We start from the raw sequence: 22,789 nt of genomic DNA, 5'->3' as shown, positions 1-22,789 counted from the left end.
TTTTCAGTTGTTGAACGATACAAGTCGTCTTCGACTGGTAGGTACATTCCATTTGCTATCAGGACGATGCAGTGTGTCCAGTTCTGTACTCTGCCACATCAAGCCATCTACATCATAGCCATCTACCCGCACATGTCGTCATCTCCCATCCCATGACATGTCCAGCAGTCCTTCTTCTCCAGAGCTACCCATGAATCGTGCAGCCTCATGCAGCGTGCTGCTCCATACCATCACTGTCGACGCAGCCATACCCCTCTATCCACCAAACTGACAAGCTATCCGTGCGCTCACGACTTTGCTGCCTCCTGCGCACGCTTCTTCTCTTTCTTCGCACGCTTCTCCTCCTTCCGCTTTATCTCCTCCGGCGACCGTTGTTTCTTGACTTTCTTCGACGCCGACTCTATCCCCTCCTCTCCATGCGCATCACCGTGCTTCCTCTTCTCCGCCCGTGAAGGTGCGCTCCGTGAAGGCAAGTTGAGACCATTAGGCATCCCCAGTCCAGCGGGCGCTCGCAGTTGTTCGTCATCACTATCCGAGTCGCCAAGTGTGCCGGCGTCTGTGCCGCCAAAGCCAGTAGGGCGGAAGCGCATCTTGAGCCCCTTGACTTGTGGTCGTGGTGTGCGGATTGTGGATCGTGTTATCGAGGCTGCGGCTTCCGAGCCTGTGTTTACGTCTGCCTGTTTCGAGCTGAGTTCGGGTAGCCGTACGACCTGCTGGAGATGCAGGGTTTGCGATATCTTCGCAGAGACTGGGATTTGGTTAGCAGAGAATTCGTAACTATACGCAACATGACGTACCCGTTTTGTATCCTTTCTGTCGGGGCACCAGAACTTCCCGCGCGCCATTCTCCGTGTCGTTGATTTTCGAGAAGCCGTAATCTGTGCCCTTGTAGCTGTGAATCGCTTTCCCATTTAAAGCTTTGTCCATGGCTAGCTCGTTGAGATCCTTCAGCGAGACACCCGCCGGCGCAGTGATGTGCCATATTTGTTTCCCCTCCAGATTGTCGAATATGCTAGTCGCCTTGGACTTGGTCCTCTCATCTATAGTCACGGGAACGAAGCCTTTTGGAGGCACGAAGGCTTGCGCCGGGCGGAAGTCGACAGCGTGTGATTGTGATTGTGTTTGTGAAGGTCGCACTGGTCTGCGATGAATTAGCTCTCGCATCTCTCCAGTCACGGCCAAGCAGCGACATACTGTGGTGCAGGTGCTGTAGTGTTGTCGTCCGACTCGTCGCTGGAAGAATCCGAGTCACTCTCACTACTCTCACTCTCACTGGCAACATCCTTCCCTGTCCCGTTCCCCGGGAGTTTAGTCGTTATGTCGCGTGCGGGCGCATCACTGTCATCTGATATTTCTGAACTGGACAGGTCTGCTACCTGCTCCTGGGTGACAATCTGCTTGGGCGCAGGCTTTTTGGGGGACGGTTTCGACTTGGATGTAGACTTGGACGTCGCCTTTTCCTTTCCATTTGACTGGGGCTTAGACTTGGCAACTCCATTCGCCTTGTGTATCCCAATGGTTGTCTTGGGCTTAGCCGCAGCCTTTGGTTGAGGTGTGTTCTCGGCCGACGAGTCGTCATCGCTGCCGACCAATTCCTGGCTCTTTGAATATTTCGCGGGCGCATCCCGGGCCTTGCTCTTGGCCTTGGAGCCGGGCAGCGGCACCTGTGTTTTCTTGGACTCCTTCATGGTGTGGGGCGGGCTGTTGGTGTTGCGACTGTGCCTGGGAGCTGTCGCGAACTTTTTTTGGCTGCTGCGGACCATCCCTGCACGAGCCGCCATATGCACGCTAATGTCGTCGGAATCACGCTAGGAAAACATCGTGAACGACGAACGACTTGGACATTAACATTACTGCCACGTGATAAGATGCCGGGGAAAAGAAAGAGAAGCGAGAACATGACGGCTAGAATTGCAGTATCGAGTAAGAGTTTGCCTTGCTTCTCGCGGCGCTGTACCGGTTCTGATGGAGCATGCAGAAGTAGCACCCGCCAATGGAAAACCTCTAAGTGCCATCGCAGCAGCAAGACTGAGAGCAGAAGCCGCCGCAAAAAGCACCACCATCCCGGAAACCACACAGGAACCAGTATCTGCACCATCGATTCTACCACTAGAGAGCTCGGAATCAGAACCAGAAGAGTCGGAACCAGAAGAACAAGAACCCATAGTCATCCAACGCGACTTGAAGCTCTGCAGCTGGAAAAATGACGCCCAAGACATCCTCTCCGACACTGTCACCGAACTCACCGTCAACCTGAAGAAACACCTAACCATTGCACTGATCGGGAGATTCGACCTAAAAGTGCTCAGAGGAGCCGTCAACATCAACGGCGCAAACATCGGCGCAGTCACCCGCGAAGGCCAGAAAGCAAAAACCTACCGCGTCTTCGTCCCAGCCACGCACCCCATCACAAAGATCAGAGGTCTAGACGGCACAAACCACGTGCAGTTCCTGAGCTGCAAAGAGGCCCCGCCCCTGGCCAAGCTCAGCCCGCTCTTCCGCGACATCTGGAACGTACCATCGGACGTCGAAAAAGACAGATCGTTTAGCATCGTAAGCCTATTCCCGTCCCATCGACCTTCACCCCCATACTAACCTAAACCCCAGATAACGCACTCCTCCAGCGACCCCCTCCAGCGCCCCCTAACCCCCGAACAGACCCCAGAAGAGCACCTCCGCGCCATCGAAACCATATCCAGCAGCCCCAGCCCCTGCACCACCCTAATCGCCGGCCCCGCCAGCACCGGAAAATCCACCTTCGCGCGCCGCCTGACGAACCGCTACCTGACGGGGCTGGGCAAGAACGCGCTCCCCGTCCCCGCGCTCTGCTACCTGGACCTCGACGCCGCGAAGCCAGAGTACACGCCGCCGGGGCAGATCTCGCTAATCGTGGTGCGCGCGCTGAATCTGGGGCCGGGCTTTACGCATCCGCTGACGAGGGTGGCGGGGGGGAAAGCGAAGGGCGATGTGGATGTGAATGAGACGGTGCGCGCGCATCCGATTCCGGCGGATTTGGCAAACTATGAGGATTACTTTCGGCAGTGCATCGAGGACCTGTTTCTGGCGTGCAAGACGCTGCAGGCGGGCGATCCTTCGCTCCCGCTGGTTATCAATACGCCGGGGTCGATGCACACGTCACGCATCCTCGCCGACCTCGTCTCGCGCGCAAAACCACACCATATCGTGCGCTTCACCTACCCCGTAACATCACAACCGCCACTACCCCTTCCCCTCCCCACGCCCCACACAACAACCCACACCCTCCCCCCCGTCCCCCCCAGCACCCCCCAACTCCGCACCCCCTCCCACCTCTCAACAATGCACACCCAATCCGCCTTCCACACCACCTCCACTTCCCCACAAACCTGGTCCCCAACCCCGCTCTCCGCCCTTCCCCCCTACACATTCCACTACACCCCCACCCTTACCCATGCCCCATCCCTCTCCGCCCTCCTCCCCCTAACCCCGCACCCCATCCCCTCTTCCTCAATAATCCACGCCCTCAACGGCGCACTGATACACCTCCTCCTCACCTCCCCCCCCTCCCCCTCCACACTCCAATATACCCCAAAATCACAAATCCCGTTCTTCCCCCCCGACGCGACGGGTGTAGTTCCCGCGCTGGATCCGCGTGGCTGTAGACTGCTGTGCGTGGGGCTTGTTGTGGGTGTTGAGCCGGGGGAGGGGGCTGTGCGGGTTTTTGTTCCGCGGGGGGTGGAGGGGGTGCTGGAGGAGCTGGGGAGGGGGGGGATGGTGGTGGGAGTTTTGGGGTGTGGGGGGGTGGGGGAGTGGGCTGTTTTGGAGGGGGTTGATGGGGAAGGGGATAGGGAGGGGGAGATGCCGGTTTGGGTGCAGAGACGGGGGGTGGTGGAGGGGATGGGGTATTTGAATTGTGTTAGGAGGGTGAGGAAGTTTATTGTTTGATGGGGGGGGAGGGGGAGAGTGATTATATATTATTTTTGAGTAGGGTTGTTTGTCCTCCTTGTCTTCCCTTATTCCGTCTTGGTTAAACGCCCTTCTCTCCATCTTTCTCCCGCCTCGATACCCGAATCGCAGTCACAACGCTCCCCACACTCCCACTCCTCCTCCGACTCGGCGTCCTAAACCCCTCCCTCCCACGCACTCCATCCTCATCCACACCCCCTCCTTCCCCCAACTCCCCCGGACACACCGTGTTCATCTGCAAAGGCGCGCTTTTCAGCAACGCGCAATTCCTCGTAATCGAGCACGCCGCGGGTATTGACGAGGCCACAGGAGCGAGGAGATTGAGCGTGGGATTGTGCGGGGAGCCCATGGCGATCACGAAGGGCGTGTTGGAAGTGGACGGCGCGCTGGGTTTGCGGTCTGGTTGCTGGGGTGGGGAGGGTTCTGCGGCTGCAGGGGCAGGTTGGGGCGTGTGTGGGATTGAGGTAGTGGGGAGGCTGTGATCGAGGGCGAGTCGAGCGGTCTCGTTGGGCGGATTGGATGGTCTAGAGTTTGTATTCTGTGGATTCGCTGTGGGCGTATCGAAGAGGCCGTGCTGTGGCCGGGGCGGGCGAGCGGGTATCGTTTTCACTTTCTTCGGACTCACTGCTGGTGCTGGTTGCTGTCGCTCAATCCCAGAACTCACACCCGTCGTCAATACTTGAGGTCTACTCATCATCTCCACCGCCGTGCCGTGGCGCATACACGAACCATCCACACCATCCACTTTCATATTCGAGGCCAGAGTACTCAAAGCACAGTCCATCAGCACATCGCCAGATTTCTCCCGAGCAGGCGACGCAGGCTGGAGCAAGACATTAGACCACGGCAACGCTACTGGAAAACACGGTAAATCCGCTTACTGTGGGATTCCCGCATGGTGGGGACAGTCTTACGACTGGCCGAGGAGAGATACTAGGGTCGACATTTTCTACGTCGTTCACAGTCTTGGAGTCGACTTTGCGGTGCGGCGTGCGAGGAGTCTTGACGTCGAATGGTTGGGGATTGTACTTGCCCGTGGGCTTCTTGGAGTCTGCTGGCAAGCGGCCTGGTTTGCTGGTAGATCCGGACAATGGTGGAGTTACTGGACGGTTCGTCGATCCCCTGGCGAAGGGAGGAATCGGCCGAGCAGACAATGTCGCGCCCACACCACCAACATCAGACGTTGCAGCAGGGAAACGCAAGCGACTGGATGTAGGCGCCGGTCTAAGCGACGACGTGTCGGATTCAAGATCACTAGTCTTGCCTCCATAGCAGTTCAATTGTGTAGTACCCCTCTTCAGTTTTTTGATATCGCTCTTATAGCCCTTGACGTCCAGCTTGTAGTAGATGATTTCACGGACGTAGAATTCGATTTCTTGTCGCATGTCTTCGACTTGCGCCTCGAGCGCATTACCTGGCACCGGTCCCTCGGTCATGGGCTTCTCTTTCTTCAGGCGCTGGTTGAGCTTGTTGATCCACTTGTCCACTTCTTCTTTCGCAGCAAGCATGTTGAGTTCAGGAAGAGGGTCATCTTTGACAGCGGCGTGGAGTGTCATCTTAGCATGCTTTCGTATCTCCGCTTCGAGTAGGAGCTTGTGGTGTTCTAGCTGTCTTTCGACCAGACGGATTGACTTCTCTTTCTCTCCGATGATTGCTTCGCGGTCGATGATGGCGGTTCGTAGCTGCTCGATGTGTGTATCCGTTTGCCTCGTCTTTTCAATCAGCTCGCTTTGTATATCCAGTCGAAGGTTGGTCTCATTGTTCTCTTGCTCAAGTTGGCTGTGTCTCTGTCGCAATTCTTCATTCTCGCCCTCTAGCTCCGAGATCTGTGCGTCCTTTTGCCCGATCACATCTTGAAGTCGTTCCATATGGGCGGCGAAGGCAGATAGGGTTATCGGCTCTTGTGAATTCCTGGGAGATCCCGTCGAGTAGGCAGTACTCATACTCGTGTGTGCATCCTATATTGTCATAGATATCAGCCTGGAATCTACGCATACATTGCGAAAATACACATTTCAGACTTACCTTCATATGATCATCCTCTGCAACAGCTGGGCACCGGGGCTTCGACGTCCCAATATCGAACGGACACTGTTGCACTCGCAGATTGAAAAGTTGCTCCTCAGCATCCAGCTTGTCGATATTTGCAATCTCAAGCCGATTCTCCAAATTATCGATAGTATTCTGCAACGCTTTGGCGCTCTTTGCGATCTTGTCAGCCCTGACTGCCTGGTCTTGCCATTGGGTGCACCTGTCTTCACTATCTTGCAGCGAATCCTTAAGTGTTCTCTCGCTCTTCTTCGACTCATTGAGCTTAGCCATCAACGACTCGATCTGCTTTTGCAAGGCGGCATTGTTTTGCTTGAACTGGTTCAGCTCAGGGAGGAGATTGCGGTTCGCTGTATCCGGTCGACGCGACGTGCTCAACCGGCGCTTCAGGCTCTCCATCTCAGGACTAGGTTGCGACCGTTGCAGCGACCGTTGCTGACCTTCCAAATCGCTTTGAACAGGCGAAATCGAGCCGGCGGACTCGATACTTGAAGTGTGACGCGAGCTTTCACAACTCGGCGTTGGTGGTGCGGTAGTATCGAACAGAAACAAGAGATCGTTGCTTGGAGCTGAAGCGCGTTAGTTGGTGTTTTGTTGTTGTTGATCACGCGTGTACGCAAGCGCAGAGACCGAACCAGCTGGCTGGGCAGTTGCGCGTTACACCGTCACCATGCGGGGAAGAAGGCGCGGTGAAGACAGCATGGGAGAATTGGTATGGCTCACCATGATGTACAGAAGCGTGTTGGAACAATTGCTCTTCCAACACTCGTGCATGATTTTTCAACGAAGCCACTTCCGCCGCATATGTCTCCGCAAAGCTCGCAATATGTGCCTCGTGCGATGCTCTCAAACTGCCCAAGTGCGACTGGAGTGTGAGTATCGTTTGGTCTCGGGTTGTAACAGTGGCCACAAGTTCTTCGATTTGCTTGCTTGGAACCATTGGAGGAGTAAGTGTAGGCGCGCCAAACTGTTCACGTTCAGTATACGTCTAGTATTCATCATCAGGCTCTGAAATTCGAAAATCGACTGCATCACAGAGGAATGAGTAGAATCATGCAGGGTTCAGAAGTCGCCCTGCTATTTGTGTGTACGGAGATGTGACAGTGACACGGCCCACAATCCAACCTCGCATCAGGACAACCCTGATAAAGGAGCGAGCTAAGGGGTGTGTGATGTGTGCCTTTGGATGGATACTGAAGCTGCATTGGGCAGAAGAGGATGCGCCAAAGCTGGTAACACGGATATCGAAGCATCTCGGACGGTTTAGCCTTGCGCGGGATATCGCGCAAAGGGCAGACAGATTTTAAAGTGCAAATAGATGGTACTTACATCTCTTCGGTGAAACTCCAGACTTCCCGCCTCGCTCCCCCAAGTCACGCTTTCTACAGCAATCGGTGATGGTTGCAAAAGCTTGCTCGCATCCAGTTGGTCTTTTAAGTTGATGTTGGCATCTTCGTTCGCTAATGATGAATACTTGCTGTCGGTGAATAGCGACAACTCCAGTAAGCTTTGGCGGGAGCGCTTTCGCGAGCAGGTTTCGTTCAAATGTTGCATTGCCTTCCCTTTCAACGGACTAGGTTTGGCAGAGAAGCTCGCGTTGAGGGTGTTGTTACTGCGAACTGACTTGAGCGTGCTATGTGGACTGTTCAGATCAGGGCTACTTCCTGCATGGCTGAGTGGCTTGGGGAACAGACACAACAGAGTAGAAACATCTCCTAGATCCTCCGTGTATCTATCAGTGGGATCCGTCTCCCGTCGGATATTCTGCCAAACGGGACGCGTGGGTATAGAGGCTTCGGGAGCTGCGCATGGTGGAAACCCCTGATTGTCCAGGAGAATGGATCCAGGTAGTTCGGCTGGTAGGTCTGGAGTAGGTGGTAGAGATACAGATCGCGGTCGTGGTGGAAGGGGTTTATGTGTGAGACTGGGGTCGGGGGAGACGATGGCGACTGATATTGGAGAGCGAATCATGTCACTGAAGACGGCCTTCAGGTTGGATGCGGAGCTGGCCAGTGCAGCATTGTGTTGCGATGACAGTGCACTCAGGTTGAATTGCTTGGGGTCTGGGGGTATGATCTTGAGGTTCGGCAGGCGTCGTCGTCCAGCGCTGGAGGTGGTCTGATGCAGTTGGTCAGTAGATGGTAAGGCTCCACGATGCAAATATGGGTGTTCTCATGCACGGCTTCTCTATATGTGATTCAACATGCGCACTGGCTTCGTTCTAGACTACCACGTTCGCGCACACCGCAAAACATTCCGACTACCAAATCATACCTTTTCTTCGAGGCCGTTACTGAAGTTACTTGGGCCCATATCAATGGGGAGTAGTCCTCCTGTCCGATAGTATGGTTCTGAGGGTTCCTGCTTCAACCGACGGGAAAACAATTTTTTCGAGTTCATTGCAGCGGAAACAGGTCTTCAAGAAGCGAAGACGAAAATTAATAATAAGACATTAAGGTTTGAATAATTAGGTCTATGAGTAGGAAGAATGACAAATTACCACGCGAACGGAGCAGGATTGCGGGAGGAAAGGGCGACTAAAGAAGAATGCATGCACCGGCGGGAAAGGTTAAACAAAGGTGCCTCTGGCGCCAAATATACCATATTGATTTGTTTGACTATCTCCTCACCTCGTCGGCTATCACGTTTCGGACTACGGGGCGTAGCTAGGCGGATATGCATGCACAGCTAAGGGGGCCAAAAGACCGAAGGGGCGAGATACGAGAATAGGTATATAGATCGGACCCCAGGCTGCATTGTTGGGGGCCAGTGTGACGGAGGGGAGATGGAGTGAGGTGGTGAAAAGGAAAAGACGCGCTCGTGTGTTTCACGGAATGTGGAGCTTTGACGCTTGGACATCGTATTGTCATCTTGGGGAACGCGCGAACATCAAAGTTAGACATCGGATCCGCCCTTGTTTGATACCGATGCTACGAGACCCACGCCGACGTCGCCATGCTGTAGACGGCTATCCATCTGTCTGAGGAGTAGTTGCACACCTCGCATCTAGCATAACCACACGCGCCGTCGAACGCCATCACCCTAAACTGAAACATCGTTGCCGCCGAAGAGCACAGCGCCGCCCCGGTCCATCTCAAGGCGCAGTCGCAACATGGCGAGGGACCTCTCCCCGTACAGCGCACGGCTGCTGTTGACGCAACAGCTGAATGGAGAGAAGAGTGTCGCTCCGCAGACGAGCAGCGGTCCAAGTCGCGAGAGGGTCTCTCAAAAAGAGCCAGAACGTACTAGGAAGGAACCCTCTGTGCCGTCAGGTCGCTGGGAGAGGAGCAGGTCGAGAGAGCCCAAGCCCAGACACGTGTCTAGAGGTGTCTCCCGAGATGTGTCCAGGGAGAGAAAGTCCAGGAATGCGTCCAAGGAGAGGAGGCCTACAGACGCATCGAAAGACGGCAAGCTGAAGGATGCGCCTGCAGAGACAAGCGTCTCGATACGTACCCGCCAAGGGTCGCCAGAGCCATACAGGAGGCCGCGAGACTCGTCACGAGAGAGGAAGCGCGACAGGTCCAAGGATCGGCGCCGGGAGCACTCCAAAGACCGCCAGCGCCATCGTTCGAGGGACAGGAAACGCGACAGGTCAAGGGATAGATCGCGGGACAGATCACGAGACAAGAAGAGAGGGCATTCACGCGACAAGCACCGCCATCGCAGCCGCTCCCGCTCCGGCGACGCACCCAAGGACCGCAAACGCGACCATTCAGCCTCCCGACGCAGCAAAAGAGACCGCTCACGCTCCCGAGACCGCCGACGCCGCGACGCCCGCCCATCACGATCCCCCGTCCCCCACCGCTCGCGCAAACCACGCGCCCGCTCCCCCTCAGCCTCGACATCCCCCCCGCCCAAGCGCCGCCGCCGCACCCGCTCGCCCTCGCGCTCCCCCCACCAACGCGCCAAGAAGCCGCTCCCCCCGCAGGAAATCTCCTTCCGCGGCCTCGACGACTCAGCGCAACCGCCTACCAAATACGGCGGCGCCCCACCAGACAAGGAAAAGCCAAACTTCAAGGCCTCGGGCGCCCTGGCCAAACACGCAAATCGCGTCGAGGGCACAAAGATCTCCCTCAAGTACCACGAGCCGCCCGAGGCGCGCAAACCGCCCCCCTCCCAGCCGTGGCGCATCTTCGTCTTCAAGGGCGAGGACGTCGTGGATACGCTGGAGATTGGGCAGAAGAGTTGCTGGTTGTTGGGCCGCTCGCAGGAGGTTGTCGATTATGTGCTTGAGCATCCGAGTTCGAGCGGGCAGCACGCGGTTATCCAGTTCCGCTATATTCAAAAGACGGTCGAAGACGAGTTTGGCGTTAAGAGCAAAAAGGGGAAGGTCAAGCCGTATATTATCGATCTTGAGAGTAGTAACGGGACGGAGTTGAATGGCGAGAAAGTCGAGGCTAGTCGCTACTTTGAGCTTAGGGATAAGGATATCCTGCAGTTTGCGGGCAGTGAGCGGGAGTATGTCGTTATGCTGCCGCCGCCGGACAGTAAATAAGCAGGCCGTTATCCCAGAATGCGACGACATCACAGAGAGAAAGAGAGAGAGAGAGAAAGAGAGCAAAAAGCAAATGATAGTAAATAATAATAAAACCCCCCAGTCTAATACCGCAAATCCCAAAATAATCACCACAAAACTCCAAAACTCCCCCAACCTCCAAGCAATAAATCAATCAAAACATCCCCTTTCCCCCAAGGCTCAATTCCCAAGACAATTCCACCTCCGAGTCTTCTCCTTATCTTGCGCTTTCTTCGCCGCCTTCTTCGCCGCTTTCTTCCCCCCCTCCTTCTCCACCTCACCATACGCAACATACACAACCCCCCGCCTCACCTCCCGCCACAAATGCGTCCGATCTACAACCGCCACATCGGCAGCCCGCACACGCCGATACGCACGTAGTTTGATGAACGACGAGGTGCGGTTTGGCTTTGCGCGTTTGTGGGTGCGGGGGCTGGGTTTGGTGGGTTTTCCGCAGCGGATTACTCTTGGGGTGAAGATGTGGGTGGCCATTGTTTGTTTGGGTTGTTGTTTAGTGGGTTTGGTGGGTTTGTTGTTTGTTTGTTGATGAGTTGGTGATAAGATGGTGATAAGATGGTGATAAGGGATGAGTTTGATATGTTGTGATGATGTGGTTGAGACATTAGGAACCGCGTATTTATACCGCAGCATACATGTCGAGTGGGTAAGACATTGTAGGTTGGCAGATCTTTTGTCTGCGAGAAGCACTGTGAGCATACACTTCATCTTCAGGGGTCTTTGTGGATAGACAGTGTTGTGGGAGACATTGTGGACATGCGATCTAACCTGACTTTAACACTGTGACTAGTGGACATGTACAACTTGATCGCAGAATGGGTATTGAGCGTAATCTGCCAAGTGAACAATACATATGTGAGATGCAAAAGCATGGGAACTTCGCCTTCAACGCTAGGAATGCTACAATAAAACCGGTGCGAGATAATGACCATCCAGATAGCCATAATCCAACTCCATCATGCCATGTCGCTGTCTTGATTTCATACCAACGGCCCAAGTGACGCCTTGCCTGAAAGGATATGAGCCGTAAAAAGATGACAAGATGTGTTCTACCCTGCAAAAGCGAATCGCGCCAGGTTGAACAAGGGTTTGCGAGGCGAACACTCGCTTTCAGCCTCGCTGTCCGGCACAAGTAAATCCTCGCTCCCCTTCAAAGATGATCGTCTCCGTTTCGCGGGCGTCATAGGGGGCGGTGAGCTGGCAGCGACGACAACTTGAGCTTCCATAGCGGACCATGCCGAGTCTTCCAGTTCGAGCTCTTGATCAACAGCAGGGGGAGTTCCTGGGAGGATGGGTTTAGCGGGAGTCTTCTCTAGCGGCTTGAGAACAGCGCCAACAGGGCAGGGTGAAGGCGCCGATGCTTCAATGTCTAGCTTACGCAGCGTGGATTTGGTAAGACATGGCGTACTCGCTGAAGACAGTGCAGAGGCGTTGTATGTAAACTTGGACCGCAAGTCCTTCATCTGCGAGGAGATGCCAGCACTGAACACAGACTCGGGCTCCGGGCTGCCCTGTGATGTCGCGGGTGTGGACGCACCAGCAGACTCTTGAGACTGCCAAGTCGTGCTTCCTGAGGCAGTCGTCGACTGTGACTCGCTTTGCATGCTTGATCGGAAATCCTCTGAAAAGATCCTCATCTTCTTCTTTGGTTGCGAGGCAGCTTGTTCTAGATCGGCCACTTCCGCCAAATCATCTTCGACCAAATCGTCCGAATGCAAGCTGAAGCCCTGTGTCGTCTGCCTTCTACTGTTCTTCGTTTGGCGAAGTGATGGACTGGGGTCCGGCACTGTGGAAGGGAAAAATTGACTGCGCACAATACCCTCGCCGCCAGGGGCTGGTGTGTTGGTAGCAGTATCAGAGCAAAGCCGTTGTCTCTTAGACGGATTTGGAACAGATCGTCTGCCTACACTTGAGTCGGTAACGACTCGTCTGAGAGCTTGTGGCCCAGTACTAGGGACTGGAGCTCGTTGTATGCTCGAGCGTGGAGTGGGAACTGCTGCCCATCCATTATTGTTTCGTTGTTGTTCAAGCAGCACTTGCTGACTTGGAGACGGGGTAAAGATGTTCGGGTCCAACTCGGCCAAGGGTGTTCGCTTCGGCTTGAAGAAGGAATTTATCGTCTTCGAGCCTTTCGGGTCTGGAGTTTGGACATTGGAAGAGACCCTCCGTGACGGAGCTAGAGGATTGCCACTCGATTTAGCTTTACCAGCGACCGTGAAAGGTAGTTTGGTATATGGGTTCAGGTTGCCCCGAGCTACGCCCATAGCGAGATGTGCTGGTACCTCCTCCCCTATGAACGGCATGTCGGTGACATTGAGTCCATCTGCAAGAGGGGTCAAGTTGACCAGTTGATTCGCAACCGGACAAAACACCCATTGGTACAAAAACGTCTTCTCCGCTTGATCGAACGCTGCAAGGAAGCCAGCAGGAACCTTCAACTTTCCGTCAAACTGTGCAGCTTTGACGAGACGATCAACGGTCTTGTGCTTTCGCAGCATGCGATGAGCGGTCTTCAAGCCCAGCCCGCCAATGCCAGGTAGATAATCACAACCACTGAGAATTGCCATCCATCTGAAGTCGGCATCAGACCAACCCACAAAGCTGATTTCTTTACAGGATGTGAAGCGATTTCGGCTGATCTCGACGCAGTCTCCGTACTTGTCAAGCTTGGTGATCAAACATTTGGCGCCGAAGACCAGAAGATCGGAGTCCTCAGACAGGATGCCGTCGACGATACCCTGGCGTTCCAAGTAAATCATCTGGGGGTCGGCTTCGTACGGTGCGACAATGTACTGTATGTTGTTGAGCCTCAGTTCCTCAATCAACCTCTGCGCCATTTCCGGGGTGACATCGACGGACTTTTGCAGTTCCAGATGAGCCTGTGCAGTCTTGCCAACCTTCAGCAGTTCCTGTCCCAGCCTCTTGCCCTCTTTCCGCCTTTCTCGTCTATCTTTCTCGGTGCCAGCCTTGCTCGGTAGGCTGCCTCCATCGAAGATTAGATAAGGTGTAATCCCGAAGTGGATGAGCATGCGAACACGACCCATACAAAAGTCGATGTATCTTGAAATTTGTAAGCCTATGGGTTTGTATTGGTCCTGTGGAAACGTACTTGGTGGTGGGCTTGTCCAGCGCCAACTCGATAGCACAGGCAGCCGTGCCTCGGTGTAGCCAGCCATAGGCATCCACGCCTAGTGTCTTGCCTGCAAACTTCTTGAGATTACATGGCTGGTGGATCGACTTGAGCAACGGTAGGAGGCCTGTCCAACGGTTAGCCTTAATTGGCAATATGGTAACAGCATACACACCGGAAATGCCCATCTTGTACCCCTCGCCACTCACGCGTCAGGCGCAGGCAGTGGCTCCTTGGCAGCTGCCGTTATACCATAATGGATCAGAGTTACTAAAACGGTGGCAGAAAAGATCCTCACAACTGGCAAAAGAAGATGCAGATATTAGAAGACGAATACAACGGGGTACTGTTCTCGATGCAGTAGAGCATTCGTAGCGTAACGCGAGGTGCCAGGAACGCGCGATCTTAGCGTGTCTTCTAGCGTCATTGAAAGAAGCTCTGACCAACCTCGACACTTGAAATTTTCCTACGCGAGGATCCCACAACTGCAACACCACCACGAACAAGATGGTGAGCAACCGCCTGGGCAAAGTGCAGAAGCAAATCTCGAAGAAAAAGGGCCCGAATGCAGCCTTGCACGAGGGAAGTCGAAACACGCAACGTCTGCAGGCGGCGAGTGCCAGGGATGACAAGCTCAACCGGCTCTCAACCTTGCGAACGAAGCAGAATCGTCATTACTGTATGTGTGATGTTAGGAAAGATTCGCATACACAGTCGACTAACCTTCTACAGTACTAAGGATCAAGTCCTTTCAGTCCTACACAACAGAGCATGATTCACCACTCAGTATCTCAGACATCCAGGCTATGATCGAAGACTACCTAGGTCGCGATGACGAGGAAGTAGCCAAACTCAAGGAAGAGCGCCGCGCAGGACGACCACCAAGCACACGCCAAACGCTTCTGGAGCAGAACCAGGCCACAGAACAGAACGAATACGCCTCCGGCTTCTGGGTGCCCGACCTCGAGGATGCCGACAACCTGAAGAAGCTCAAAGAGTGGAACGGTCAATGGTCTAGCTTGGCTACGCTCAAATTCGCTAGGATCTCAAAGGAAAGCTTCAAGAAGGACTCTACCTTCCCTCCAAAAGGCATGTCTTGAACACTTGGTGCTCCTGGCGCACAGTCAGAAGCATTTACTTCCAGTGAACTGATGACACGCAAAACACACGGCCGTCTCCACGCATATGACGCCAGAGTAAGGCAATCTGCACGTAATCTCGCCTTGTTAAACCCTCCCGGCGACACTTTCGAGATACAAGCTAAGAAGGTTGCTTCGATCTACCAAAGCTCGTGCGACTTGCCTTCGATGACAGTGCCATACATTACGTGCAGATCACAGTCGACTTCGTATCAACATGTCGTACCGCAAACCACGTCGTATCAAACAACCGTCGAAGACGAAGCAATCTCCTCAGAGACCCACAGACAGAGCGAGAGAATGAATACATCTCTCAAGCAAACAACAAAAGTCAAAGTAAGTCCTCCCACACCCTCCACCCACCCCATTTTCGATGATGTAACACTTTCGGATGTAAATCATTTATACCACCGAGAGCGCAAAACCATGTGGATATTTTCCGTTGCCTTCCTTCTGAGACACCCCATACATGCCAATCTTTTTCGTCACAACTATGTGAAATACTGGTACTGACGAGATATGACAGATACGTGTAACGGGACAGGAAAGAAGCGAATGTGATAGGGAGGAGGCTATATGCAAGTAGTATAAATGAATTACTGCTGCATATCTCTTTTGAACTGTGACTGAGGTGATTATCAACTAAAATTAAAATCCCCTTGTTTTGCATGTTCATGTCACTCTTGGTTTTCGCAAATCATCCCAACTTAGTCATTCACCAGACGAAGCGTGTATAGTCCGCCTGCTTCCACAAGCCACATCCAAACTCCCAATAGCAATAAGATGATAAGGCGAATAGTTGAAATTTCGAGCATGGCATATAGCACCGACTTAGTTCAATATAAATAATAGACACCCCAGTCCACACTCACAACAAAACATCCCACATCATTAACCCCACAATCCGCCCTCACACGAAACATTACCACATCCAACCCAACCCAAAACGCCAAACCCAAGCACCCATAACATAAAAAGGTATCTACGCAGCACAGCACAACACATCACCAAACACGCCACCCATCTAAAAAAAAATAATAAAAACGAGGCACCACCACCCCCCCCCCCCTCAAGAGCGCTGATACGAAAAACTCCGCTGCAAGTCCTCCGTAACCTCATCGGAAAGATTATCATCCTGCTCATCCGCCGCGCCATCATCCCCCGCATCGAGCTGTCGTCTACAACTAGCCATTTTCTCCAGCTTATGCGCGAGCGCGACGCCCTCTCTACGGCCGCGGTCGACGTCAACGAGCAGCATAATGGGGAAGGGGAGGCCGATTAGGAGGGCGAGGAACCAGAAGGCCTGTTATATCTATTAGCGGGGTTTTTCTTTACATGGAAGGCGGGGGGGGAGGGGACATACGGGTCTAATCTCTCCACACGCGTCTGTGATAGCGCCGACGATAGCGGGGCCGAAGACGCTGCTGCCTTTATCTGTGATGGCGTAGAGAGCGTAGAACGCTGCTTCGTGGCCGGGGGGGATCAGCTCGCCGAATAGGGCGCGGCAGTAGCTGCTTAGGCCGCCGAGGACGAAGCCGTATACCGCGCCGAGGGGGTACATTTCCCACTGCTGTTGTAGGCCTAGGTAGCCCAGGCGGCGGATGGGGGGGAGGTAGCCTAGCAGGCCGTAGAGGGGGATTACTTCGAAGAGGGCGATGCAGAGCATGATTGTTTGGGTGGGTGTGAGGCGGAAGAAGTGGGCGAGGCGGGACCAGAGGAAAGCGCCCAGGACGCCGAAGACGGTGGCGATTACATTGATCAGGGCGAGCATGGCGTAGGACATTCCCAGGGTGGTTTTTGCGAACAGGACTGCTGTGCCGCTTACTGTGGCGATGGAGTCGGATAGTAGGAACCAGGCTGCGAGGAAGAGGAGCACGTCTTTGAGATGTCTTGCGTGGGTTGCGGTGCGCGCGAGTGAGTTCCATGAGTACTTGAAGTAGGCGAAGGCGGTGCCAATTTTGGATGTGCTGCTCCCAATGGATAGGGGAGGCCCTGGACGAGCACGAAGCCATTGGGCTGCGGGGAGAGTGAATATCGCCCACCATGCTCCGATGATGAAGAGGACGACGCGCAGACCCAAGTTTGACGATTTGAATGCAATGACGACTACGATGGAGATTGTTTGCACAAGCAGCGCGGCAATGTATCCAATTGCAATGCCATACGATGATATCTTTGTCGAGAGAGCCAGTTCTGGCGACGGCGCGGCGCGACTCTTTGGGCGTGGGATGGTGAGATCGGCGGCCGAACGGAGGTTTGGTAGAAGTGCAGTTGTCGCGTCGGCGACTTCGTCAGGAATATCATCGTGGCGCGACAGATCATTTGCGTAATGTGCTCTTCGTGCGATTCGGCCATCATCCGACTCCTCGTCTTGGTCAAAATCTTCCACGTCCTCGTCTTCGTCCTCCTCCACAGACGAGTTCTCTGCGCTGGAATCTGCGTATTTAACGGTGGGATGGAACCTCACTAGCAGTGGCAGGAAGCTATTCAGCAAAACGAAGCTCGCGCCGAAGCAGGTATTGGCGACGATGGCCAGAACTGCTCCCAGAATGTATATCCGCGGTACAACGCCAATGAAGAGCATAGTTGCCGTGCTACCTGCAAAGGCGAACCACAGGAGAAACGTCTTTCTGAATCTGCCGTGGTCTGCTGCGCCGCTCATGCTGATTATGAGGAGAGCTTGTATCAGGACCGAGATGCTGAACGTGTACATTGCGAAGCTGGCCGTGTTGATCTCAAGGCCGAGGATGTACACGACGCACTGGCCTTTGTCTGCATGTGGGTTGAACAGCGTGGTGAGGGACGAAGGGGAAACGGTAGGCAACGAGGCTTTGCATGGTGTAAGGCGGTCAGAGAGGAGGACGCCATTCTCGCGGGCAAGCTGCTCGAGAGTGACGGGGATGAAGGAGCCAATACCGCATACCACAAAGACCTGGGGGAGTTAGCCTGGGGTAGTGTAGCTGCCGAGTGCATGGCGATGTGGTTGTTTGAGGGTAGGGTAGGCGCGTGACGACGAGAATGATTTCAAGAGCTTGAAGGAGATGGTTGTAAGAGACGGTTAAGAAGACATCATGTTGAGGAGAGTCGGTGAGCAGGCAAAGGAGTATGTACCTCTGCAGCCCATCCATACATGTAGAAGCCGGCCAGCTCGATGTTGCTGGTCAAGCTGGTGTCCTCGTCTTCATAGTGAGGCCGCGATGAGGTGGAATCCATATCGGAGCTGTGGTCAGACAGACTGCGCTCATCGTCTGCCTCGTTGGAGCGGGCAGGGGACAAGATGGAGAGCTTGGAAACATTGCGCGGAAGGTACGGCCGCGATGGCGGCGGTGGAAAGTCCTGGCGAGGCGTCATGCGGGCGGGCTCTAATAGGCAACGGGTAGCTTGCGTCACGGCGACTGAAACATGGCGGCTGAGGACACAGCGGGTGCACGTTTAGTGTGTCAGAGTTCAAGATGGGGCAGGAGCGCAGTGTCTATGAGCGGGCAGAGCAGGAGGGTGGAGCGTTGGGGACTATGCATGGGTCGAAGTGCTTGGGTGGTGATAGAGGCGTGACCCGACCATCTGATATGGCGAGTCTAGTCAGAATCGAGCCCTGCCCGAAACTACGGTATGCAAGTGATGCGCTGTGGGCGAGTTTTGTCGTGGTTGGCCGAGGCGACGGGCGCGCCTCGGTCTTGACGTGGAGCATTATGCACCGCGCAAAAGGAGAAGAAGGCCCAGCTGCCCTCGACTCGGCGCAGGAAAGTGACAGGCGGCTGCAGCTGCGCGGCGAACGCGACTCGCGCCTCTCGGTGTGGGTGATGGCGGTAGACGCAGGGCTGGACGGCTTATACGGGCGCCAAGGCCGCAACGTCAGTCCAGCAAAGGCTCGCCCAACAATGCATGCTCCAACACCAACGACCTCCACCCACGCCCACGCCCACGCCCACACGTATTTCCGCTCCCGCCCACCCAACGAGCGCGACTTGTGCTGCTATCCACCCTGATCAGCGTCCTATCCGCCCCGACATGCGATAGTCGGCGACCCACTGGCACCCTCCTTCACCTGTTGCGTCCCCTTTCACGCGCCCGTCACACTCGACCGACCGCCCTCTTCCCACCTGTCCAACCAAGCACGCCTTTTCGCGACGCTCCCGCACTCCTACTCGACGACGAACCCACCGCACTGCACCCGACACCACCACTCGCGCACATCTGGACCGACCACGGGAATAGGCACGTGTCGACGACGTGAGCGGCGAGCGCGCCGGTGGGCTGCTGCCTGGTGGACGGACTATGCCAGGCATTCTCAGCATGAACCAGAGCGCGCCAGCCGTGCCACCGGCTTCAAGAGATGGCGAGAGCAAGAAGCGCAACCATGACGGCAGGATGGTCAACGGCGAGCGGGATGATGTTCGACGAGACACCCCGGCTGGAGCGGCTGCTGGCCCTTCGAAGGACTCCAACACCAACGGTGCTGTCATGGCCGTCTCAGCGCCATCAGGCCCAGCGCACGACCACTTCTTGGACCTCCCGCCTGAGATCGCACACGTCCCCGTCGACCTCTACCACCCCCTCTCCACGCTGTTGATGCGAATATCGCAAGAATGCTACAACGACCTAAGCGAGGTGCTCCAGAAAATGGCCGACATGCCGCTTGCCCAGCAGCTGAACGGCGCATTAACAAACGGAATGGGTCAGCAAAATGTTGAAGCGAACAGACACAAGAAGTTGCTCCTTATGCGATTCGCCCAAGAGAACAGAGCAAAGTTCATCAAGCTGCTCGTCCTCACCGAGTGGGGCAAGAAATCCGCTGTCGATGTTGCAAAACTCATCGATGTCTTTGCCTGGGCTGTGGAGCAGACCACACACATGAACAACGTGGATGCGCAGATGGAGGAAATCAAAAAGCTCTCCAACCATGCGAGACAGAACAATCCTGATATCAGAACGGCTTTGGAGATTTTATCCACTGGGAAAGCTTCGTGGATGCCAACCCTGGACTACATCCAACCCGAACCAATATCCTCGGAGAAGGCGCTCAAGCTCTTACGCTACATGAATACTTCGCTTTCCATACGAATGAACGTGCACGAGACCCTCCCACGACACCTCCGAAACTGGCGGATAGAATCTGGACGGGTCACTTTCGTCATAGAGAATGAGATGGAATTCGACATTGTCTCTTTTGTAGAAGACGCGTCAGACCAGTGGTTCTTCATTGATCTGCGGTTGCTGTTTTCACCAGCGCCATCCATTACAGTCGGTAGCCGCTTCTTCTACCATCTCAAGCTGGAAGCGGACACTCGCCTGAGGGAGCATGGCCTGAGTGGTTTGTTCGACTATCTTCACAACTTTATTCTTACACACAAAATCTCTGTTCTTCGGTCACAGACAATGGGACTTCTTCGCTCTGGATGGGCAGGTTCGCTCAAAGTCGAGCCCGTACATCGCCAGCTCGTCGTGCAGTACTGGGTCGATAGACCTGGCAAGAAGAATTGGATCGAGATTGGCGTCTCGAGCAACAGACCGAAGAACGGCAAGGTGTCGTGGCGAGGACCACCAATCCCTTCGTTGACCGCGCGCTGGTTTCGCCAAGGCAAAGAAGTCCACAACGCTGATCTCAAACTTGACTGGAGAGATCTGTCTATAGAGCGGATCCTCAAGCGTGTCATTGCACTTCACGTTGGCGATGGTCTCCGATCGATACGAGAACATCTCAATTCCAAGATGACCATTCAAGCATGTTTGTCAGATACAGAGCCTGCGGATTGCATGCTCAAGACCACTCTAGGAACCGATACCAATTCAACGACGTTGTCCATAGAACCAGTGACAGGAAGTTACATCTTGCGACCAGCCACGGCTTTGTCAGCGAGAGCAGAATATGCCCTCAACCAAGGCAGAGAACCAGCACAGATTGGCAAAATACTTACTCAAATGCTTGCCCAGACGCTCCGGGACTTGGTCCAGCGATACGCGCAACAACTCGGATGGCAGCTTGTAACGAGACAGTCTTTGCATGCGGACGCGGTAAAAGCGGCCGTCAAGCTGGACGTTCTCCAATATGCGCTCTACTGGCCTCAGGGATGGTCGCAAAGCTGGGCCTTGGCAGTCGTGATAGACTCCTCTGGCGAATCGTGGTGGATCACCAAGCTCAGTTCTAGTGGTACCTCGATTGAGTATGCTGAGCAGATCAAGTTGAATAGGCCAGACGGTAGCTCGTTGCCAATCAACCGCAGCACGCTGGCTAGTCTGGAGAGAGTCGCTGTGCAACTGCTTTCGTTCCGCGTCACAGCTCGCCAGCTTGAAAAGGAGGGGAAGTCATTCAGCCTGCAAGAGTTTGGTCCCGACACGCAACGCATCGTTCGAAATTGGACCTTGTACCTCGAGACCTCCGATCTGCTCACAACAAAACCCGGGCAAGACCCATGGCTCGAATCAAACATCGCGGTCACCTGCGAAGGCTTGAAATCCGAGGGTCGCAGTGTCTGGCACATAGCCGCCGGCAGGATGGTCAAGGCTGTTGCTGCAGACATGCAGAAGCTCATGGCCACTGCACAACAAAGCAACTTCAGCTTCTCAGAAGATGGAACATTCAAGATTCTCCTATCCACACCCTTTGGCACAGACATACTCGGCGAGCTACGAGCACGACTCCGCGACGTCAACCGTCTCCGTTCCTTTGCAGCCACACTTCAAAGAAGGGAAATGAAGCTTGGCTCGTCGTCGTTGCAAAAAGTGCAATTCCAATACGGCATCTTGCCACACGTCGCCGCCGTAAACTTCGCTTCAGACAAGGAAATCCGCATCGAAATGTCCGAAAAAAACCCCGCCCATCGCGTTCACAACCTCCTCACCGAACTCATAAACGAGCGCAGCCCTTCACTACCAGACATGTACTTCGGCGACAGCAACGGTCTGGATCGCTTCTGCACCACCCTCCTCCTAACCCGCTCCCTCCTCTCCGTGCTCCGCCACTTGGAAACACAGACACCAGGCAACGCCCGCAACCCCGCAGTCCACACGCACAGCCTCTTCAAGTACCGCCTGACCTACGAAAACCCGCTCTGCACCTTCGACATACGCCTCCAACCAAAGCACGACAAAGTATACTGGTTCATCGAGGACACAATCAAACGCGCGCCAGACCTCCGACCCAGCCCCGAGCGCGCACACAACCACCGCCGCCTCGACACGCTCCAAGCAAGCCTGAAGAAACTCTTCACCACAAAAGGCAACCGCTGGTTCGGCACCCGCAACGGCATCATCGCCGACCTCGACGCCGTGCCCGACGCGCTGAGGAAACTACACACCGTCGTCCTATCATGTAGCATGGAAGGCGGCTACAAGGCTCCCCCTCCCCTCGAAGCTCCTGCCCCCGTGCACGCCCCAGCCAATCCTCCCCCGCAGGCTCTCGCGCAGCAAATCGCCAGTATGAATCAGAGCCAGAATCATATCCAGCTGCAGCAGAGACTGCAACAACATCAACATCAACAGCAGCAACAGCAACAGCAACAACAGCAAGGACGTCCGCACTCAATGCAGGTCCACGCACGACAACTCTCACAGCAGGGTATTCGTATCCAGCAACAACAGCAGCAACAACACCAGAACGCGAGAACCTCACAGCTCCAGCGCAGACAGAGCACGAATCGAGGCATGCCCCTCAATAAGCAGGACGTTATTGAGATTGACTGAGAGGAAGTCGAATCTGGACAATGTATATTTCCAAATATCACATCACATCACATCATATGCCCCGTCCTGTCCCGTCCTGTCCCGTGTTCCGAAATCCCACAAACTTGTACTTGATTCCCATCTGAGGTTTTTTGCCAGCTATCTATTATCTTTTTTTCTTCTTCTTCTCGGGATCGCGCTAGGGGGGATGGGATGGGATGGAAAGGGAAGGGGGGGTTTTTATTTATGCCGTCGGTCGGTTGGTCGGTCGGTCGGTCGGTCGCGTTGTTCTACTTACTTACTTATTTGCTTGCTTACTTACCTACCTGCGTA

At 54.6% G+C, this 22,789-nt stretch overlaps 10 protein-coding genes across 10 annotated transcripts; 5 read left to right on the top strand and 5 right to left on the bottom strand.

Annotated features, from left to right (window-relative positions):
• Positions 1-31: 31 nt before the first annotated feature.
• P153DRAFT_422708 (uncharacterized protein) lies at positions 32-1,760 on the bottom strand. Its single transcript, XM_033672383.1, has 3 exons — positions 1,195-1,760; positions 798-1,141; positions 32-748 (listed from the first exon to the last, which is right to left on the bottom strand). Exons 1-3 carry the CDS (start codon positions 1,686-1,688, stop codon positions 288-290), a joined length of 1,299 nt encoding a protein of 432 aa, XP_033524346.1. The 5' UTR covers positions 1,689-1,760; the 3' UTR covers positions 32-287.
• Positions 1,761-1,858: 98 nt separating this feature from the next.
• P153DRAFT_339313 (uncharacterized protein) lies at positions 1,859-3,924 on the top strand (the record flags this gene model as incomplete). The annotated part of the gene is made up of 3 exons (XM_033665820.1): positions 1,859-1,923; positions 1,979-2,553; positions 2,608-3,924. Exons 1-3 carry the CDS (start codon positions 1,869-1,871, stop codon positions 3,922-3,924), a joined length of 1,947 nt encoding a protein of 648 aa, XP_033524345.1. The 5' UTR covers positions 1,859-1,868.
• An 82-nt stretch (positions 3,925-4,006) lies between these two features.
• Positions 4,007-8,784, bottom strand: P153DRAFT_396295 (uncharacterized protein; the record flags this gene model as incomplete). Its single annotated transcript, XM_033671469.1, has 6 exons — positions 8,269-8,784; positions 7,324-8,112; positions 6,718-6,961; positions 5,971-6,563; positions 4,827-5,903; positions 4,007-4,768 (listed from the first exon to the last, which is right to left on the bottom strand). Exons 1-6 carry the CDS (start codon positions 8,392-8,394, stop codon positions 4,007-4,009), a joined length of 3,591 nt encoding a protein of 1,196 aa, XP_033524344.1. The 5' UTR covers positions 8,395-8,784.
• Positions 8,785-8,904: 120 nt separating this feature from the next.
• P153DRAFT_396294 (uncharacterized protein) lies at positions 8,905-10,613 on the top strand. Its single transcript, XM_033671468.1, has one exon. The coding sequence runs from the start codon at positions 9,107-9,109 to the stop codon at positions 10,487-10,489; it is 1,383 nt and encodes a 460-aa protein (XP_033524343.1). The 5' UTR covers positions 8,905-9,106; the 3' UTR covers positions 10,490-10,613.
• P153DRAFT_227840 (uncharacterized protein) lies at positions 10,460-11,407 on the bottom strand. The gene has a single exon (XM_033662671.1). It carries the CDS (start codon positions 11,234-11,236, stop codon positions 10,691-10,693), a length of 546 nt encoding a protein of 181 aa, XP_033524342.1. The 5' UTR covers positions 11,237-11,407; the 3' UTR covers positions 10,460-10,690.
• A 170-nt stretch (positions 11,408-11,577) lies between these two features.
• Positions 11,578-13,846, bottom strand: P153DRAFT_356622 (exonuclease-like protein; the record flags this gene model as incomplete). The annotated part of the gene is made up of 3 exons (XM_033666663.1): positions 11,578-13,588; positions 13,638-13,785; positions 13,834-13,846. 3 exons carry the CDS (start codon positions 13,844-13,846, stop codon positions 11,578-11,580), a joined length of 2,172 nt encoding a protein of 723 aa, XP_033524341.1.
• Positions 13,847-14,165: 319 nt separating this feature from the next.
• On the top strand, positions 14,166-14,758 carry P153DRAFT_290469 (uncharacterized protein; the record flags this gene model as incomplete). Its single annotated transcript, XM_033663715.1, has 2 exons — positions 14,166-14,337; positions 14,391-14,758. 2 exons carry the CDS (start codon positions 14,166-14,168, stop codon positions 14,756-14,758), a joined length of 540 nt encoding a protein of 179 aa, XP_033524340.1.
• P153DRAFT_227815 (uncharacterized protein) lies at positions 14,603-15,588 on the top strand. The gene has a single exon (XM_033662670.1). It carries the CDS (start codon positions 14,810-14,812, stop codon positions 15,308-15,310), a length of 501 nt encoding a protein of 166 aa, XP_033524339.1. The 5' UTR covers positions 14,603-14,809; the 3' UTR covers positions 15,311-15,588.
• A 272-nt stretch (positions 15,589-15,860) lies between these two features.
• On the bottom strand, positions 15,861-18,320 carry P153DRAFT_366446 (MFS general substrate transporter). The gene is made up of 3 exons (XM_033668056.1): positions 17,909-18,320; positions 16,161-17,729; positions 15,861-16,100 (listed from the first exon to the last, which is right to left on the bottom strand). The coding sequence occupies exons 1-3, from the start codon at positions 18,146-18,148 to the stop codon at positions 15,867-15,869; spliced, it is 2,043 nt and encodes a 680-aa protein (XP_033524338.1). The 5' UTR covers positions 18,149-18,320; the 3' UTR covers positions 15,861-15,866.
• A 770-nt stretch (positions 18,321-19,090) lies between these two features.
• P153DRAFT_290448 (MED14-domain-containing protein) lies at positions 19,091-22,477 on the top strand (the record flags this gene model as incomplete). Its single annotated transcript, XM_033663714.1, has 2 exons — positions 19,091-19,168; positions 19,235-22,477. The coding sequence occupies 2 exons, from the start codon at positions 19,091-19,093 to the stop codon at positions 22,475-22,477; spliced, it is 3,321 nt and encodes a 1,106-aa protein (XP_033524337.1).
• Between the last annotated feature and the right edge of the window lie 312 nt (positions 22,478-22,789).

Source organism: Dothidotthia symphoricarpi (assembly GCF_010015815.1).
Source record: "Dothidotthia symphoricarpi CBS 119687 unplaced genomic scaffold P153scaffold_9, whole genome shotgun sequence".
Taxonomy (NCBI): Eukaryota; Fungi; Ascomycota; class Dothideomycetes; order Pleosporales; family Dothidotthiaceae; genus Dothidotthia; species Dothidotthia symphoricarpi.
This window is presented reverse-complemented; position numbering and strand designations above follow the sequence as displayed.

Bases quoted from the DNA above. Each gene is read 5' to 3' on its own strand.
- P153DRAFT_422708 (XM_033672383.1), bottom strand. From the start codon at position 1,688: ATGAAGGAGTCCAAGAAAACACAGGTGCCGCTGCCCGGCTCCAAGGCC. The intron at 1,142-1,194 runs GTATGTCGCTGC...AATTCATCGCAG, and splicing joins ACTACAGCACCTGCACCACA to ACCAGTGCGACCTTCACAAA. The intron at 749-797 runs GTACGTCATGTT...ACCAAATCCCAG, and splicing joins ACAGAAAGGATACAAAACGG to TCTCTGCGAAGATATCGCAA.
- P153DRAFT_396294 (XM_033671468.1), top strand. From the start codon at position 9,107: ATGGCGAGGGACCTCTCCCCGTACAGCGCACGGCTGCTGTTGACGCAA.
- P153DRAFT_366446 (XM_033668056.1), bottom strand. From the start codon at position 18,148: ATGACGCCTCGCCAGGACTTTCCACCGCCGCCATCGCGGCCGTACCTT. The intron at 17,730-17,908 runs GTACATACTCCT...TAACTCCCCCAG, and splicing joins TGTATGGATGGGCTGCAGAG to GTCTTTGTGGTATGCGGTAT. The intron at 16,101-16,160 runs GTATGTCCCCTC...TAGATATAACAG, and splicing joins CGTGTGGAGAGATTAGACCC to GCCTTCTGGTTCCTCGCCCT.
- P153DRAFT_227815 (XM_033662670.1), top strand. From the start codon at position 14,810: ATGACACGCAAAACACACGGCCGTCTCCACGCATATGACGCCAGAGTA.
- P153DRAFT_227840 (XM_033662671.1), bottom strand. From the start codon at position 11,236: ATGAAGTGTATGCTCACAGTGCTTCTCGCAGACAAAAGATCTGCCAAC.